The following is a 19,606-nucleotide window of genomic DNA, read 5'->3' as shown; positions in this document are numbered from 1 at the left end:
AATGAATGCTTGTTTTTATTTTATTTTCATCGTTAGAGAGAAAACCATGATAGATTTTGGAATAAGAAAATGAGACAAAAAACTTTTTACCGAAATAATACAAAACTTGTAAAACTTTTTTGTATGAAACTACATCTGTCCCTAGTTTTAATTCGAAATATAACAACAATTAACTTAGCCGCAAGTTTTGTTTTAATTTCCATGCGCGTAATTTGAACTAATAGTTAGTACTAAAGAGTTATGATCTCAGTCCTTTGGAAGAGGGTTTCAAGTGGACTTATTTTTTTATACTAAAGCTGAAACTCCTGTATTTACAAGCACTCACCAAAAACCCCAGTATGCCAACAAAAAGAACCACATTACCTATTACAAAAATATATTCAAATCTAACATTTTGCGTAATGTTTCGTCCACTTTTGGGGGTCTCCAATGGTTTATTTTGCGGGTAAGAATGAGCCTCGCACGCTGCCATCGCTTCGCCGTAATAAAGCATTGATCATCGGCGGACGAGTTGATCTGGATCCACTACTAGAATATTGTTTTCGTTCTAGCAGGGGTGGTGAGACAGGACTAGCTTTTGGGTCGCAACTGACCAGTAAGCAACGCTGGAAAAGAAGATTGCAAAATAACATTGATTCGAATGATTGATGTTGGATAATTAAAAACCAAAAGCATTAGGAACATTGTATCATGTTGCATTTTGTTGTCATTTTTTTTCCAGTAGGCCTATACTTGAAATGAAACCGAAGTTACTTTCAAACGCTTTTCCCTATATCCCAATTGGTATGAAATTTCTACGGGAAACACAACAGCGACTGAAAAGTGGTTTGACCCATCCGCCGGTGAGGCGCGGCAGAACCCCCATGTTGCCGTGGAGCCCCTACACTGTCCAGTTGCCGTTAGGCCTACCTATACAGTTTGTTGATTTATTCTTCGAGAGTTAAATATTGAGGTAAACCTCTTGACTTTACCTTCCAGAAAGAATGTATTAATATTACTACATGAACCATTGGCTGGACGAATTTGAAGGGTGCGCCTATAACAATATGCGCGCATTTTCTAACTGGCATGCAGGCAAAAAGTTATTGAACCTTCAGTGCAATTATGAGATTCAAAACAATTTTGCTCACAATTTCATTTCTTTTTATAGAGCAACGTTTTCTGGAAACTATAGCAAAAGTATCCAAAATGATACGTTTTATTTTAAACCAACAAAATTGAGATTATAATGGGGCCTAGACTAGAAGGGTAGTCTTACATACATGTCACCCATCCTTCACAGTCTACAGCTGTTGGGGAGGATGTTTCGGAACACAATTAGCAGGTTGAATTTTTCGCAATATTGTTTTCCGAGTTGTTGACATTTATTACCACCCTTTTTAAAGAAGCTGAGATTTCTGAAAGTTCACACAATACTCAAACAAGACAGAAAGTAAAAAATTATCTGAGAAAAACATCCCAAAACATCTTAATTAAGACAGTTTTCTTGCCGATGTCTTTGAGGATTTTGGGCAGAAATTCATTTTTTGACAACTCCAACGCCGGCTTTGGTTCTGTTTTACAACTGAACTTATTCAAACAAAAACAGTGACCCGATCCCAGCGAACCCCCTGTGTGCTCACATTATTAATTTTACCCGTTTCCGCTTGAGAAGTTATGCAAATTTCCATCTGGGTGCCTTGCACAAGAACAAGGTCCTAATTGATATGCAAAAATTAAACACAAAAGCGGCCCCCCTCCATAGCAGTTTCAGGACTCCTTTTCTGACAGCACATCTGGCTTCCCCCACCCCAGGTGAATTTTTTGTTTGCTGGGTTTGTGTCCCCCTGATTAACTAAGTGGTGATTATTATGGGATGTTTTGAGGTTATTAATATGGGATGTATCTTTATCTGTGACGTCAAACTGCGCATGCCCAGTAGCCGTTTTACCACCCTTTTGTCGTGGGGGTGAGTCTTTTTTTGTCCGTTCTGCGCCATCTTCGCACCTACTCCGGTCCAAAAGGGACTGGCACACCAAACACACATTTTCTTTTCGTCTTGGATTTTTTTTCTCTGGACACCACGGAGCCTCTCAACTCCCACGGCATGATGCCAGGAGTTGGCAGAAACGAAGAGGACGGTGAAGAAAACTCATTTGAAATGGACGATTCTGTTGATTATGGGACGAGTGCACCGGCAGAAGGCGAGCATGTCAATCCAGGTAAAAATGAACGCGCCTATTTGAATATCGACAACAATTTGGTTTTCACCGAGAGGTATTGCAATCGGAAAAAAATAATAAAACCAAAGTTAAATTTTCCTTTGCGAGTGTATTTATTTGATGAGTAGATGTTCCCAAGCCATGGGTTTGGACTAAGAAAGTGTGAATTGGATGTGAGTTTTTGTAAATGTTAAATTTTGTTTTGCAGCAAGCCATGTGGCGTTGAGTTGATCTTGGTCAAGGTCCATCGGTCATCCCAAACGTAATCGATGCACGGTATTCGTCACCAAACAACGTCAACTACAAACCAGATTAACTAGTTCCACTTTAACAATCCAGACTCAATCCTTACGGAATTTTACTCTATAGTTCTTCCCCTCACCACAGCTGTGTAGTTTCCAGATTTTTTACGAAACTTTTCCGTCGAAAATATGAAAGATTTTTCACTGATCACATAATTATCGGAATAATTTATTCGTGGAGGGGCCCCCACTTCTCTCTCACACACGCACGTTGTCAATGAATGAACGAATGCCATTCACTGATTGCGTGTGTGAGAGTTTGTTGAAATAAAAACCCGGCTTTTTTAACTGGGATATAAACCAACTTTTGCTGATTGTTGATACCTGTGTTTATTTTTCAGTGGAAGATTCACCCCCTTCTAAGAAGAAAAAGAGCAAGAAAACGAAAAAAGAGAAACGAAAAGAGGGGAAATCTTCGAAGAAACGCAAGCGGTCGGCAGATCGGGAAAGTGGTGGCGGGGTGAGTGTTTGTGTTTTTGTGTGGTCAAGTCGGTTTAATCTTGACGCACATTATTTTTATATCTCTGCTGTGTTTTGCTTTATGAAGGAATTTTATAACTAAGAGAATTCGTGTAAAAAAGCTTCTGTTTTGTTCTTTTTTTTTTAGAAGTATTTCAATTGTTTTTTTTTTCTAAAGGGTAACCTTTCAAGTTCATGATTGTTTTTTCATTGTTGTGATTTTTATGAACTGTGTTTTTATTTATAACTTCCTCATCAGACATGACTATTTGAATCGGGTTTTGATAAATATTTCTGCTATAAATTTTTATTTTCTTTTGTGTCTTATTATGGGCTTAAATAAAAATAATGGTTTGTTTGGCGGTGAACTTAGTTAATAATTGATTAATTAAAAATATATATAAAAAAAGTTTGCATGCAAAATGTTTGTTTTTATTTAGTGAAACAACGTTTTGAATGGTTATTTGTTGTATTATTGTATTAGCAGTGTTAGTTATTTGTTGTTGTTTTGTATGCAAATTATTGTTTTTGATTTTTATGAGAAAGATCTTGAATCGGCTGGCAATTTGTACACTTTCTACTATTTTAGGGATAATGAATGAAAAGGTTGCGGTTGGATAAAAAATAAAAATAAAAAACGAGTCTTGATGCTGTGCATCGTCCTCCAAGACAAAATGTTTTCTTAGAAATGGAATCTGTTGATCCATTGTACCAACGTTAAACATGGCTTGGTCTGTCAAGCTCACCATGTCGGGAGTCAAAACAACCGAGAAAAAACCCACAATTATGATGATGACTGTGAGCTTGTAAATTCTGAATTACTTAAATCGCACATCACACTACGCTGTATAAAACATGGGGACATTGACTAACATAATGGTGCAACTAAGATGATTATAATGATGACGTCAGAAGTATGAGGTCAATATGTAGATACAATGAGGTTGGTAGTGGACTTATTATGTACGTATCCAAGTCTTAGAAAATGCATGACAAATACTAAAGAAAAAGGAAATTCTGAAGTCTTTTTTGTAACTGTCATTTGGCATAATTGGCGATCACAGTCGCATGGTTTTGATGGGTATACGGTTTAAACGAACCAAGCATGCAACACTGAGTGAACATGGAAAATGCACCGGAAAGCAGCCATGCTTTTTTCATGTACACTTTACCACATCTTATACCCACAGAGCTAGTTGACTCCAGTTGCCAGTGTCTGATGTAGAGTAAATACGGTTGTCCCATGTACAGTTTTAACGTTAACTCCAGTCCATGTTCTTTTTCACTCTCTGCATCATAGAAAGTTTCAATGTATGTTTACGTGTTCACCATCAGCATTTTTAAATTTGAGTAATTGTTTTATTCTGAGGTTACCTCGCTGATTCACCATAACACTTGAGGGTTCAACATATGTTTACGAGTTCACCATCAGCGTTTTAAAATTTGGAAAATGTTTTATTCTGAGGTTTCTTTGCTGATTCACCATAACACATGAGGGTTCCGTTTCAAAGGCAATGTGAATAGACTTTGGCTATGGCTATGGCTTAAACAACAACAATGGAGTAGTAGGTCTTTTCAGCAATCGGCTTAGCCACTGCTGAAGCCATGGATTCAGAAACCTGGCCTGTCTTTGGGCTGGCTTAGATGGGTTTCTGCAGCCATGTTGACGTCGTAGCCAAAGCCATTGTTTCTCTATCCAAGCTAATATTATTGCTATTGATATTGTATTTACAGGAGAGTGACTCCCCTCTGAGTGATGATGGAGAGATTATATTTAAACATAAAAGCAAGAAAAAGAAAGATACATCTCCCAAGGTGAATAATTTACTGACATCTTTAATAAAAACATGTGCACGCAATTGGTTATTACCAGACTATCTAATTATTGAATTTGAATGTGAAAGTTTTGCAATGCATGTTTAACAAAGATACTGAGGCCAACAATTCCCCCCGCCAACACAACAAATATATAACAAAATAATTATAAATAACAAATTCATCTTACTTGGCTAAAAAAAATTGAACTTTGTCTTGTAAAAAATTCTTGTAATTTAGAAGAGCCCAAAACATAAACGTTATTATAATTTATGACGTGTCGTTAACGTGAGATGATTTAAACATAGATAGGATAATACTGTTGTAAGTTTACTACCAGTCCTTGGATATTTCTAGATATTATTGGGGTTTTTTTTGTTACAGGAAAAGGAGAAGGACATGGGACCCAAGAGCTCATTGCAATTGATGCGGGAATTTGGAATTGAGGAATTTGAGATGGAATACCAGGAAGAAGATTATGACAGTCTAATCAACTACAAGCTCTTTTGCCAACACGTCCGTCCTTTGGTCATCGAGAATGCTCCCAACTTACCGACGACTAAGATGACAACACTTCTTGCATCCCTCTGGACTGAGTTTGCTGCTAGTAACCCAAAGAAGGGAATGTCAAGACCACCACCTCCCCAGCTTCTCATGTCTTCACCAGAGGCTCCACCCAAAGAGGCGACACCTGTGAAGGAGCCAGTAGTTCAAGAACAAATAAAGGAGACAAAGGAAGTTGAGAAGGATGTAGATGTGGAAGAGACTAAAGAACCCAAGGAGGTCAAAGGTGAGTTGAAGATAAAATGTTCTGAAGTTTATTTTTGCCATGGTAGGAGGAAGTTTGGAGGCAATAAGTCACTTGTTTCCTATTTCAGGTAAGAGTAAATCTGCAAGCAAGGACAAATCTAAAGGCAAGAAGAGAAAGGTTGCTCCACTTAAGATCAAGATCGGCGGCGGACAAGGAAGAAAAAGAAAATCGCACTCATCGGTAAGTTCCTCAGTTTGCATTCAGGACTGATACTTCAGTCTTAAAAAGGCATGGGCACTAAGGCGTTTTCCCTTTTGGAACGGGCTATTCTCTAAGGAGCCTTTTGGAACGGGCACTTCTCTAAGGAGATTGTAAATTTATATTGGAACATTTCATGGACAAACCTCATGGGCCACCAAGCTGCTGTTACCTTCAAAGGCAGTTTTCATTATGCAACAAAAATTAAGGTGACTTTTATACAGAAGTCCATTCTCAGCATGTGATAGTGACTTTATTTTGATTTCAGAAAGTAAGAATTTTGTAAGTTCCATGTCGTAAACGCTGTTTTGTGAATGACAACAATGTACTATGATAGATTGTTCTTTAATCATTGCCCAGAATTCATGTGGACTTAACCTCTATCCATAACATTTAATCTGTCTTTTACAGAGTGAAAGTGGAAGTAACTTCAGTGATCAGATTCCAAGTGATCTTTCGGATGAGGAAGCGAAGAGTGCCCCCTCTGTTCAGTCTGACAGCTCAACAAGCCGATCATCGGCACGCAAGTTGAAGAAACCCCGTCCCAAGCCGACCTCTCTACAGAAGAAGAAAAAGAAAAAGAAGAAAGGGTCAGAAGAGGATGGCTATGAGGTAAGGATAGTCCAGACATCGTGGCGATATTTAATGTCTGGAATTTCATCTTTGAAAGAGCAATTTCATTCTCATTTAGAAAAGGGCACTTCCATTGAAAACAGACTTTTGAATGGGCACTAACAACCAGTGCAACATTTATCATGGTGCTTTAAACCCTTTAGCACGCACGCAATATTAAACATAATGTCACACGCTCCTTAGTGCGCCAGGAAAATTCAATTGATTTCCGGCCCTATCCAAAAAAACGTAGGATAACTGTCTGTGTGATTATTTTCTTGTGTTACAAGTTGAGTTTATTTTGTAGAGGATGAAATTATCTTTTGGATGATTTTCACAGTTCCTTTGTTTGTCTCACAAAGTTCAAGCTTTCAGGTTGGAAACATAAGAGAGATCAACAAAAAATTGAAAACATTGTTTGCGTATCAAGTGAAGGTTTGTTTACGTGGAAAGTTGTGCACACAAGTTTTCTCAACTTTACTGTCGTCCGACAGGAAAACAAAGCTACGAAAAGTGGTTGAAAGTAATCACAACATACCTTGAGAAATGAAAATGAATGCCTCTATAATCAACAGATACCTTCTGTACCTAAAATCTTTTGTAAAATCCTTTCAAATCGCGGGATTCCGTGTGTAAAAACACCAGAAAGATTGACTGTAGAAGATTATGTATGTTTCTGGAGTGCGCCCTTCAGCGGGGAGAGAAAGGGGTTTATACTCTGGTCAAGACTTCAGGAAGTACAAGCCTTGCATGCTCTGTATGTATTGCATTGATCAGAGAATCATAGCATCACCAAACATTCAAAGGGATCAGGGTAAATCTTAAGCCTATCAAGTTTTTGTAATTTCATGTGTGCATCTACCCCAATAATGAGTTTGTAAAATGCTTCTTACTTTGTGTTTTTTAGACTGACCATCAAGATTACTGTGAGGTATGCCAGCAGGGTGGTGAAATCATTCTGTGTGATACTTGCCATAGAGCCTATCATCTTGTCTGTCTGGATCCTGAACTCGAAACGGCACCAGAAGGCAAATGGAGCTGTCCTCATTGTGTAAGTACACTTAGATTCCAACCTTTTTTTTTTGTCTTTGACAAGAAAAATACAAAAGTATGCTCTTTTTAAGCCCTGTTCACACTTCATGGGGAAGTGAATGCACAGTGAAATTTATTGACAATATCATTTTTAAAATATGTTCTGTTTTCCAATGGAGACTGTTGTGGACTCTAGGTGGCAGCAGACTTGGCAGAAAAATCCATTGTTCTTTGAAATGTGAGCATGTTCAGAAGGACGTAAACAATGAAAATTTACCTGGTCTTACGCTAGGTGGTAGCAGACTTAAAGTGTGCTGCCACCTAGTGCATCAAACGTCTCTCAATGTAAAGCCAGATAATTTGAACGCTTCAACATGACTTTTATACATGGGTTAATATAAATCAGGAATGAAGCATTATTTGTGTCTTTTGTTGATCAGGAGACAGAAGGTGTTCCTGTACAGGAAGAGGAGCAAGATGAACACATGGAATTCTGCAGAGAATGTAAAGATGGAGGAGAACTTCTATGCTGTGACCAATGCCCTTCATCTTATCACATCTTCTGCCTTAACCCTCCCCTTAAGGAGATACCAGATGGAGAATGGGTGTGTCCTAGGTGCTCAGTAAGTATCCCATATTACCCCTGACCCACCCCCTCGATACCCCCTCCCCTTCAGGAGATACCAGATGGAGAATGGGTGTGTCCTAGGTGCTCAGTAAGTATCCAATAGGCCTATTACCGCTGACCCACCCCAATACTGTTTTGGGAAGTTACCAACAACTTGGTATGTTGGGATTGTAAAAAGGTTCTGCTCATAAAATTCTTGATTGCCTTCACGTATAAGGAATATTGCCTTCACGTATAAGGAATATTGCCTTCACGTATAAGGAATATTGCCTTCACGTATAAGGAATATTGCCTTCACGTATAAGGAATATTGCCTTCATGTATAAGGAATATTGCCTTCACGTATAAGGAATATTGCCTTCACGTATAAGGAATATTGAATGAATCCTCATTAATTAATTTTGTTTTTCCACTTCTCTGCATTCACAGTGTGAACCACCAAAGGGCAAAGTTCAGAAGATCCTGACCTGGCGCTGGACTGTTCCACCGGTCAACACTGACCCCCTGGACCCTGAGTGTGGAAGCCCAACCAAGAAAGAGCCTGGCTTTAAACCGACGAGAGAGTTCTTCTGTAAATTTCACGGCATGTCCTACTGGCATTGTGACTGGGTCACAGAAATGCAGGTATAACTACTTATATGTTTTGAGAATTAACTTGTACATGTGTGTGGTCATTTGATATTCTATTACAAGTGACTTTATGTTCAAAATGGATGTGTTTCATACGATGGAATCACCTTAGTCAAACTTTTTTTGACATTGCAGAGGACCCACCGACAGCTGCTTAACTGAACGATAATAAATATGAGACAGGGAAAATGGCATAAAATATTCACATTCAAGAAAATTACAGTACTCTCCATGATAAACTTTGACCTAATGATTTGTTCAGAGGAGATAAAGGGTGCGTTCGTTAAGCTTCCCTGGGTCTACCCCGCGGTGCTCACTCGAGTGAGCCCCTGACAAGAGCTAAACGAACGACCACTCACCGCTCTCGTAGTGACGTCGTTTACCTGGGGCCAGCCCCCAAGTGACCCACTCCAAGAGCAGGGCACTGGGGGCAGACCTGGGTGAGCCCCTAGAATGACATCAAGAGCTATTTAAACGCACCGGGGCAGACCGGGGATGACCCAGGGAAGCTAAACGAACGCACCCAATGTTTTATGAGGTTTCTTTGATGGGAACTACAGGTCTTCATCCATTTGTTGTTTGTTAAATTCTTTCTAGATGGAAGTTTTCCACATCATTCTTTACCGTAACTACACCCGCAAGTTTGACATGGAAGAGCCACCACCACTAGAAGATGGTGAGACATATGGAGGAAATTGGCGTCTGAAGGCAAGGAACAAAGGAAAAGAAGTTGAAGAGCATCACATCAACTTGGAGGAGAAGTTCTACCGCTATGGTGTTCAGCCTGAATGGTTACAGATCCAGAGGTAAAAAACAGGGCATGGTTTTCTAGTAGATTGTCATGAGGATTCGGTGGCAGAAGTAGGATACACATGCTCCTTGAAATGTTTGTATGCATTCCATGGCAAATTTTTCATGCCTGGAATCAAATGGAGGCCACGAAGGTCATGGCCTTGTTTGCCTTTGGTCTTGGCCTTGCTGCCCCTCAAACTTCCCACAGACTTTATAAGAGTTTCTAATGGTAGGGCCCTTAGCAAATGAAAATGGCCTTGCCCTCTTAACAATGAAATTTTCCCTGAAGCATTGCAGCAGAAATTCATGATCACCTTTCCATTCTTGTATCACCTTGCAGGATCATTAACAAGCAGGTACGACATCGAAGTGGTAAGACGTTATACTTGATCAAATGGCGTTCTCTTCAGTATGATAACTGTAGCTGGGAAGAAGGAGATTTAATTCGAGAGATACCTGATGGTTCAAAACACATTGAATACTACACCTCCCATAAGTAAGTTTTGTTTTTATTATTTGTATTATTTATTTGGCATAAAAACACATACAAAATACAAACATCTACAAATCTAAAGCCAGGGACATATGAACAAGTTTAACAAAAAACTGTAACCCAAAGGCCTTCAATTCCAATATCCCTGGCCATATATTTTAAAAATTAACAATAAGTCTATAAAAACATATTAACACAATAGAAAGATGCTAAAAAGTAAATTAATCTCTCTTTGGTTTCTTCATTTCCCATCGCTAAAAGCTGGAAATAATGTACAGAGTTTTGTTGCAAGGTAGCGTTGTAGTGTCTTTAATAATACAAAGTGCCATGTGTTGTTTATGGCAATCATACTTTAAGCCATCATTCAAACATGAGCAGAACTCAATGTCATATGTAGCATAGTCAAATCTTGCTTAGCAAACGCAGCTAACCATTTATGTTTATTTCCTAGAGGATCATTTTTCATTTTGAATGTAAATTTGGCTTGGTAGTTAGAAGTATGAAATTGGAATCTTGGTTTAAACAATGTCTTTCTCTGCAGGAAAAACATGCATACACCCATAGAAACAAAGAGTGGAAAGAAGAAGAAAGGAAAGAGCAAGAAAAGTAAAAAAGAAGAAGAAGAAGAAGAAAAGGAGAAAATAGATGTAAGTATTTTGTCTAAAGCCTTATTCTGAATAGATAAGCCAACAGTTGCGCCTTCTTCTCTGTATTTCAAATTAATCAGAACACTTTGCTTGTTTTTCTTCATTTCATAGTGTAGATTTTACTTTGCCATAGAAACAAACCAACTAGGTTTTATATCACTTAGTGATGTAAAACCAACTTCCTTGTTTGAGGTGTACATGTAGTTATTTATAAGGAATGCACTGACAAGTTATCTATTACATATCAATGTTAAAGGTTATTGTAGGAAAAAGTATATTTACAACAAATTGAAGAATAATTTTGTCTTTAATACTTCCATCTCGCTTGTAAATCAACACCAGAAAGATCATATATTTCCTAACATGAGGATATAAACATGCTCCGCCACAATGAAAAGCCAAAGATATTTTTTTGACGGCAGGAAATACAGAAAAATGTACAAGTTTGAATAACTCCCATAAGTTCCCACAAACTGGTGATTGAATTGTTGTTAATGGATTGCACCTTTAACATGGTCCTGCTCCCTAACCCCTCACCCCTCACCCCTACCCCACAAAGGGCAAGCGAAGGCGGGAGGAAGAGGACGAGGAAGAAAGAGACGATATTAAAGTAGATGTGAGTTCTCATTGAACGTTGTTAAATGTTCGGTTGTCATATAGCAAGGCTCGCATCCACCAAGTAGCAACCTACATGCCTGTATTTACGACATCGTTGTTTTTTTCTTTCATTTTAGTTTTCATTAGCTTCCTATTGTTGTCTGTGTTCTATAACTGAAGCCTATATCAATGCATGCTGCAGGGAAACTACAATTATTAATTGCCGGGTGGCTTTAGACAAAGTACATTCATTTCCCATCCTTGGTATAGAGCACACTGCCCATTTAAAGTTCCCTTTTCTTGTAGTCTATTACTGATGTTACACTAAAAAGAATTTTGAAAATTTTCCTTGACAAACAAAAATTGATAACAAAATGTAATAATTTACCCCCAAGAAAAGCCATTCCAATGTTTTTGAAAGTCACATCACTTTGAAAAAGTTGTAGTTATTCCTCTGTATGCTTGTGAAAATGTTGAATCACCCCTTACCGGTTCCCACCAATAGTCAGAGAACAATAGACATGATTAGAATTATTTACACTAATTGCCGCATGGCTTCCTGTAGCACCAACACGATCTAATGACAAGAAAATTCACAAACTTTCCTTGGAAATATATCTGATTTCCATCACTGTTGAGTTTTGCCCGCATTTTCTTGGAGCAGTCTTCTCTAAAAATGTCTTTGCAGAGATGAGTTGTTAACTGCAGTCATTCTGTCAGAGTAAATGTATTGTAACTCTCTGTCAAGTTTAAGTTTTTGCATGACCAACTGAAGACCCTTCTTTAGAGTGTGAATGTCGCCTTGAGATTGACTACATCTGCAGTAAGCTGTGTAACAACCTGCATGCAAATCAATAACAACAAACACATTGCATTTTTCAATCAGACTTTATGGTTTATGGTCAACAAACTATGCTGCTTAAGTTTGCTAATAAGTTGTGACTGTCTTGCAGCACTGTCACATGTGAAGATACAAAACCTGCAGCTACCCAATTTTTGGGGGATAGTTGATCAACTTTGGTTGATAAAACTACAAAGATTTTCGTTACATTTGTTTTCAGATTTTAACATTTATAAAGACTATCTGAGACGTCCCAGGTGCAACGCCAGACTTACTTTCCAAATTGATACTTCTAATTTAATAGAATGAATCTCTGACGATTAGAGGTACTAGACCATTCTCAAATGGGACCCATTTAGGATTGTTGGGCCATGTGTCAATTAGGTTAGTTTTCAGCAATCTGGCCACTATCTTCAAGGCTGTGTATGGATTATTAAGTACTATTAATAGTTTCCATGTGCAGTCCAAGTCACAGTTGGAAGTGCATAGATTAATGTAAGAAGCTACTTCCATATTAACATGTTTATGTAGGCTTCCTTGTATGCTGAAGACAACCTCAATTTTTAAACTGGATGTGAATACTGTACTTTTTTCTTACAATTTATTTCCACTATGCTGAGTTTTTGTTTTTGTACTTCATCTCGATGTTAAATGCTGCAGTGTCTTGTTTTTTTTAACTTCAGTGTTAAAGAATTCTTTTGCCTGAAAAAAGTGCTGTGGATTATGTTTTTTATGTGAATAATTGATTAATGAGTGTTTTTGTTTTAAATTGTAACCATGTACTGTATAAAGTTGAGAACTAAGAGATTGAAGGCTGAACTGTTGTCATCTGCAAGGGAAGGAAAAGTTTGTAGGGCCTCTCGTTAGATGAAATACAATTCTTGTATTTAGGGATGAGAAATTTCAGACTTCTATTTGAATTGACACTTTGTTCATGTCTCTCTGGTAAAATATCATACACTGAAATCATGCTCTACTTCTCTAGCGCCAAGGATACTTTTAAAAAGAATTCTTTGAAATATATAACTCAACAGGTTACTACATGTATGAGGTAAAAATGCCACCATTTCAACATATCTTTTACACACATGTCTCTTTACACGAATACCAAGATGCTTCTAGGATTATTAACATACCCCCCTTCACTGCTAGCTGCTTGTTCCTGCATGGCCCAATTGCACTTAACACGCAAAGCATTGTAACCAAACTGAAGTTGGAAAGACAAAATAGTCGTGACCCATGTTCTGATTTAAGAAAATCAGTATTTATTATCGCTGTATGGAGTCTGGGAATATTATGTTAAAGACTAGTCCATGATAAAGATTGATCATGCTCATATCTATCATGGGTTATTTGGTCTCCGATGATCTTCACTCAAAACCCAAACTGAAAGATCATAAAAGACGAGTTAGAAAGAATAATAGTAAGACCATTTTGTCCCTGTTTCTAATAGCCGAAGAAGAAGTATGAGGAGCAGCCAGCATACATCACAGCCTGTGGTGGTAACCTACATGACTACCAGCTAGAAGGATTAAATTGGTTGAGATACTCGTGGGCACATCGGCTTAGCTGTATCCTCGCTGATGAGATGGGTCTAGGGAAGACTATCCAGACAATCGCATTGTTGTACTCGCTCTATAAAGAGGTATGTAAACCAACACTCTAACTGAAATGACTTCATCTTGTTGTTTTTAATCAAGTGCTCATTGTATGTTCGTGAATTGTTAAAGTTTGAATCAGAAGGAAAATTGACTAGAGTGGGATTTGAACCAGTGACCTCTGGTTTAATGTGCCAGTGCTCTACATACTGAGCTTTCTAATTGTTTACCCACTCGGTTTCCCATGTGGGTTTATAACTTGATATATAAAAATAAAATGATAAACAAATTCTTGCAAATTTGACTTATTTTATTTGAAAGTTTGAAACAAATACCTTGATTAGCTCTGAAGTTATTTGTTTTGTTGTTGCTGCCTTGAAGCATTGTTTGTCAATTGATTGGTTGTAATGTGGATCTTATGTGGAGTTATAATATCAAGTGTCATAAGTCGATACCATACCTCAAATCCAAATATCAACTTCATTATTGCAATGTATCTCTACACTGATCTCTAACTTTCAATTTCTCAACTTAAATTATCCATATCCATCTGTTTTGTCATTGATTTCATTTTATTTCTAACTCTTCATGATTGTTGTATTTACTGGCAGGGTTTGAGTAAGGGGCCTTTCCTGATCAGTGCACCTCTTTCTACCATTATCAATTGGGAGAGAGAGTTTGAATTCTGGGCACCAGACTTCTACGTGGTGACATACTGCGGGGACAAGGACAGCCGAGCTACCATCAGGTTGGCTGCAATTTTTTATGTATTTTATAATTTATTTCATTTTAGTTGTAAGCTTTTATGAATACTCTTTGTGAGTACCAAGGGATTGAATGCCAGAATGTTGAATGTTTTGGAGCTTTTATTGGAATCACTTCCTGTTCTCAATATCATGATCATCTGGTGCCGACAACATGGACAGTGCTTATAAAATACTTCTTTTTTTTTTTACTTCACTTATTTCTCTCTCAGAACATCAAAATGTTTCTAGCAAAGAAAGTTTCAGCTCATTTCATTTTACTTTTTTCTGTTTGAGTGCCGACGAAAACTGATTTTTCCTTGTGTTCTTGGCATCGCTTCTTTCAAAAGTGCCACTTCTGTTTTTGTCGTTTGTTGACAAGAAAGTTATGATTATTTACAGAGAGCATGAATTCTCCTTTGAGGAAGATGCAGTACGTGGAGGCAAGAAAGCTTACAAGATGAAGAAAGACTGTGTAGTGAAATTCCACGTCCTTCTTACATCATACGAGTTGATCACCATTGATACTACTACCCTACAATCTGTAGACTGGGATGTCTTGGTGGTTGATGAGGCTCATAGACTCAAGAATAATCAGTCTAAGGTATGTGGTTTAAGATCTTATTTACTTTGAGGAATCACTAAAAATAATCCAAACCTAAAATGACTGGTGCAAGATGGTCCTTGATACTATGAGACTATGTCTGAGTGAGTTGGTATGTGGCTATGGCTAGAATACTGTAAAGTCCTAGATCCTTCAATGTTGTTATTGCAGCTTATTGCCCTAGCCATAGCCATAGTCACTTGATTCGGACCCGGCTTTCTATATGGTCACAAAGGTATTCTGTTGATACTGAAATGGTTGACTAATAATGGCTTACCTATCTAGCCCTGTTCAAAGGTTTGGATGTGTAGGGGGGTGTAACAAAGAAATAATAAGTAACCGATGATACTCTTTTGTTTTTGCCGTTTAGTTCTTCAGGATTTTGACCCAGTACAACATTGGACACAAGCTGCTTCTAACTGGTACCCCGCTGCAGAACAACCTAGAAGAGTTGTTTCATTTACTCAACTTCATGAGCCAGGAAGAATTCTCGTAAGTTTATAAGTTAGAAAGATTTGAACATTATCCTTTGACCTAGATCTTAAGTTTGTAGTTTTCAGATTAATGTTAGCACCACCTGCTGATGTAGTTACTATGTAATGATGATAACAATGAGCATAGGTCTGAATGGCTCATTCATATCTACCTGTCAACCACTACCTTAACAAAGTGTTCATCAAGTTTCAAAATCAAGTTTCATAGTAAGGGAAGAAAGAAAAAAATAAGATTAATGACAAGCAACGAACATGTCCACAAGTCTTATGAAAAATATAACACTCAGGTTGGATTCAAACCCAGGACTATAGCAAAGTTGGGATAGCAATTATTTGTCTGTTCTCGCACAGCTATCATCTAGTGTAATGGGTGATACGCCATGTATTCAGACATACAGTAATCCTTGATCACTATTTAAGTTGACTTTCCATCATGAAAAGCTCAGTTACGCAGTGACCAAACACCTGAAAATCATCACAAGTTGGATTGTGTTCCCACCTCGATGAGCTCTAAAGCTTGATTTCACAAAGAGCTAAGATTGATTTTTTGCTAGGTTGTCATTGATATAATAAAATCCTGTTTGATCTTGATCTATTTAATTCACAGTAATCTACAGGTTTTCTTGGATGAGTTTGAAGATATCTCTAAAGAGGATCAGATTAAGAAGCTTCATGACATGTTGGGTCCCCACATGCTTAGACGTCTCAAGGCAGATGTCTTGAAAGGAATTCCTTCCAAGAGTGAATTCATCGTTAGAGTTGATCTCAGTCCCATGCAGAAGTAAGTTTCTCTTTAGAAGATTAAGTATTTATGGTTCTTTTCGAATCCACGCTTCGGCTTTGGATTTGGCCTCAGGCTCCGTTCGTTAGTCTGAAGCCCTGAGCACATACGCAAAGCACGCGCAACTGTCAAAATAACCGCTGGGCCAAGCTAGGATGAGCCAAATCTGGAGCCGATGCCATGGTTTGGAAAAGAGCCTATGTTTCAGAAAGGCCTTTGTTCTTGTTGTCAGGGCCCATGCCTGTAAAATCACTTGCGGCCAGCTAGAGCCAATGTTAAAACTATGGTTAAGGAATTTCATGTTAAGGTACCTGTGAATATGACAATGGGAGGGTAGAAGAGGCACAAATCTGCAAATTGGGCAACTCTCCTTCAATGTAGGAAACAATTTGTTATGATTATCTCAATATTGATTCTAAATATTGACAAAATAGGAAGACCGCCAACATAGGGCTAGATAGCTTCGTTGGTAGATAGCCAGCACATTAATATTCTGGAGGCCGTTGGTTAAAAACCCACTCTTGTAAGTTTGTCGTTGTTCAACACAAAATCTGTGTATTTTAAACAAGAAAATATTGTGCTATTACAGGAAATACTACAAGTACATTCTGACCAGGAATTTTGAAGCTTTGAATGCCAAGGGTGGTGGGAATCATGTGTCACTCCTCAACGTTATGATGGATCTTAAGAAATGTTGCAATCATCCTTATCTGTTCCCTACAGCTGCACAGGTAAGTGTCTTCACTGATATCATTGCATTATGAAGGATTCTTTGCATGGTTTGTCACCAATTTCTCTTGGCTCACGCAACGGATTAAGACTAAATTTCCACTACTCAAAAGCGATATTCACATGGTGTTGCCGCAAACCTCTCTTAGTTATACTTCCACCATGCAAAGTTTCAAACCCTACTTGTCATGTGTGTGGTTGATCACACAAACATGCAAGTATTTTTGTCAGCTCTACCAATCCTGTATATAATGATTAATCATTGTGTGCTCGGACACAAGGCTCCTGCCGATTCTTTTTGTATTCTCGCCTTTGTTGTGAACTTTGCATTACAATCTTTGTGTTATCTTTTACCTGCCTGCCCAAAGAGGTATCTTTCTTAGAGGTGCTGTGTGTGAATGTTAACAAAATGCAGTGCAGTGGCTGCATTCACTGGAATTGGACATTTAGTTTTAGACAGGAATACATGAAAAGAAACCTTAATATAACCTTGGCCAACTTGTTAAATGTTCCTTTATTACTTTATTCACAGGAAGCTCCACGTATGGCACACGGTGCCTTTGAGCCCAAAGCTTTGGCAAAAGCTTGTGGAAAACTCATCCTTCTGCAGTCTATGCTGGAGAAACTCAAAGAGGACAACCATAGAGTTCTTATCTTTTCTCAGGTATGTTTGTCACTCGACTAGAAAAGGACCGGGCCCAGTTTCATGGTTGTGCTTACCATACCTTAAGCAAAGAATCAACACTTAAAGAAGCAGGGATTCTGGCCTGGCTTAAGCATACTTCACAGAGTAGCAAGGAACTCGATGTGCACTCGATGTTACTAGGCATTTTTGGCTTTCACAGCTAACAGAGACCTTTCAATTTAAACAAAAAAAGAACCTGATAGACATTTTTTTGTTTTATTGCAAAAAATATAAAATAAAAAAAAAATACACTTTAAAAACATGAAAACGGAATGATTCTAAGATTTTGTTTTGTACCTGATGATACAGATGACTAAAATGTTGGACATTCTTGAAGACTTCCTTGAGGGAACCGGTTATAAATATGAGCGAATTGATGGAGGTGTCACTGGTAGCCTGCGTCAAGAAGCTATTGACAGATTTAATGGTAAGACGATGCATCTTCTTATAAGAGTAATTATCAAACGTAACCAGTGCCTTTAATGCATGTTGCAATTAATGTAAATCAGTCTTAGAATCGTCTGGTACCAAAGCTTGTTTCAATAATGAGCTATGATGATTATTTTGTCTTAACAGCACCTGGAGCTGAGCAGTTTGTTTTTCTACTGTCCACAAGAGCTGGTGGTCTGGGTATTAATTTGGCCACAGCAGACACCGTGGTCATCTTTGATTCAGATTGGAATCCTCATAATGATATCCAAGCTTTCAGTCGAGCTCATCGAATTGGTCAATGTAACAAAGTCATGATATATCGATTCGTCACTAGGTTCTCAGTGGAGGAGAGAATTACACAGGTGAGCTAACAAACCTCCAAAACAAATTTCACAACAAAAAACCCCACAACAAACACAATAATTTTAGACTGGGGTGCTTCACAAGGATATTTGTGTACAAAAGTCATGAAAAGGTTAAGTGTAGTGACAAAGGAAAACTACAAGAATGCTACACAGGGATGTGTTGTTAAACATGTTTGTAAGTGGGGAAGGAGGGTCAGGTTGAATCAAATCAGTCTCATTTTGTTGATTTTTCTTTTTAATTTGTTGAATTAATGAATCTAATAAATTAGATAAATTGATAACCCCGACATCAGCTGGATCTTTGTTTTCACTCATTTTGATTTTAAGAATGTAAAAAGAGCTATTAGATGACCGTTTAGTAAAACCATCTTATGCTTTTCTTATTCCAGGTTGCCAAGAAGAAGATGATGTTGACTCATCTCGTGGTTCGGCCAGGTCTTGGATCTGCAGCCAAAGGAGCCATGTCTAAGAAAGAACTGGATGATATTCTTAAGTTTGGTACGGATGAACTCTTCAAGGATGAGCTCAAACAAGGTGAGAACTGGCGCTACCTTTGGTCTTGTTCCCAATGTACATTAGCAATCCTGACCATGGATCCTCTTTACATTTGAGAATGCCACAGACTATTAACTGGCGCTACCTTTGGTCTTGTTCCCAATGTACATCAGTAATCCTGACCATGGATCCTCCATACATTTGACAATGCCACAGACTATTAACTGGCGCTACCTTTGGTCTTGTTCCCAATGTACATCAGTAATCCTGACCATGGATCCTCCATACATTTGACAATGCCACAGACTATTAACTGGCGCTACCTTTGGTCTTGTTCCCAATGTACATCAGTAATCCTGACCATGGATCCTCCATACATTTGACAATGCCACAGACTATTAACTGGCGCTACCTTTGGTCTTGTTCCCAATGTACATCAGTAATCCTGACCATGGATCCTCCATACATTTGAGAATGCCACAGACTATTAACTGGCGCTACCTTTGGTCTTGTTCCCAATGTACATCAGTAATCCTGACCATGGATCCTCTATACATTTGACAATGCCACAGACTATTAACTGGCGCTATCTTTGGTCTTGTTCCCAATGTACATCAGTAAT

The 19,606-nt window shown here is 38.2% G+C and overlaps 1 protein-coding gene across 4 annotated transcripts in view; it reads left to right on the top strand.

The window, feature by feature from the left end:
- The first annotated feature begins 1,951 nt into the window (after positions 1 to 1,951).
- The window catches only part of LOC117302268 (chromodomain-helicase-DNA-binding protein 4-like), a 36,628-nt gene continuing 18,973 nt past the window's right edge, over positions 1,952 to 19,606 (top strand). For 2 of the 4 annotated variants that reach the window (XM_033786131.1, XM_033786129.1), the window contains exons 1-23: positions 1,952 to 2,201; positions 2,845 to 2,963; positions 4,697 to 4,777; positions 5,162 to 5,567; positions 5,656 to 5,768; positions 6,198 to 6,398; positions 7,306 to 7,449; positions 7,871 to 8,053; positions 8,488 to 8,682; positions 9,286 to 9,494; positions 9,821 to 9,976; positions 10,515 to 10,620; positions 11,180 to 11,236; positions 13,512 to 13,703; positions 14,268 to 14,404; positions 14,802 to 15,003; positions 15,374 to 15,495; positions 16,105 to 16,278; positions 16,868 to 17,009; positions 17,540 to 17,671; positions 18,002 to 18,119; positions 18,269 to 18,486; positions 18,879 to 19,023. In XM_033786131.1, the coding sequence (XP_033642022.1) occupies positions 2,087 to 2,201; positions 2,845 to 2,963; positions 4,697 to 4,777; positions 5,162 to 5,567; positions 5,656 to 5,768; positions 6,198 to 6,398; positions 7,306 to 7,449; positions 7,871 to 8,053; positions 8,488 to 8,682; positions 9,286 to 9,494; positions 9,821 to 9,976; positions 10,515 to 10,620; positions 11,180 to 11,236; positions 13,512 to 13,703; positions 14,268 to 14,404; positions 14,802 to 15,003; positions 15,374 to 15,495; positions 16,105 to 16,278; positions 16,868 to 17,009; positions 17,540 to 17,671; positions 18,002 to 18,119; positions 18,269 to 18,486; positions 18,879 to 19,023 (3,667 nt within the window). In that variant the 5' untranslated portion in view covers positions 1,952 to 2,086. Of the gene's footprint in view, positions 2,202 to 2,844; positions 2,964 to 4,696; positions 4,778 to 5,161; positions 5,568 to 5,655; positions 5,769 to 6,197; positions 6,399 to 7,305; positions 7,450 to 7,870; positions 8,054 to 8,100; positions 8,147 to 8,487; positions 8,683 to 9,285; positions 9,495 to 9,820; positions 9,977 to 10,514; positions 10,621 to 11,179; positions 11,237 to 13,511; positions 13,704 to 14,267; positions 14,405 to 14,801; positions 15,004 to 15,373; positions 15,496 to 16,104; positions 16,279 to 16,867; positions 17,010 to 17,539; positions 17,672 to 18,001; positions 18,120 to 18,268; positions 18,487 to 18,878; positions 19,024 to 19,606 lie in introns of those variants that run through there. The other 2 variants (XM_033786130.1, XM_033786132.1) reach the window with 2 other exon arrangements.

Source organism: Asterias rubens, chromosome 18 (assembly GCF_902459465.1).
Source record: "Asterias rubens chromosome 18, eAstRub1.3, whole genome shotgun sequence".
In the NCBI taxonomy this organism is placed as follows: Eukaryota; Metazoa; Echinodermata; class Asteroidea; order Forcipulatida; family Asteriidae; genus Asterias; species Asterias rubens.
The sequence above is the reverse complement of the archived record's forward strand: the minus strand, read 5'-3'. Positions and strand labels throughout refer to the sequence as shown.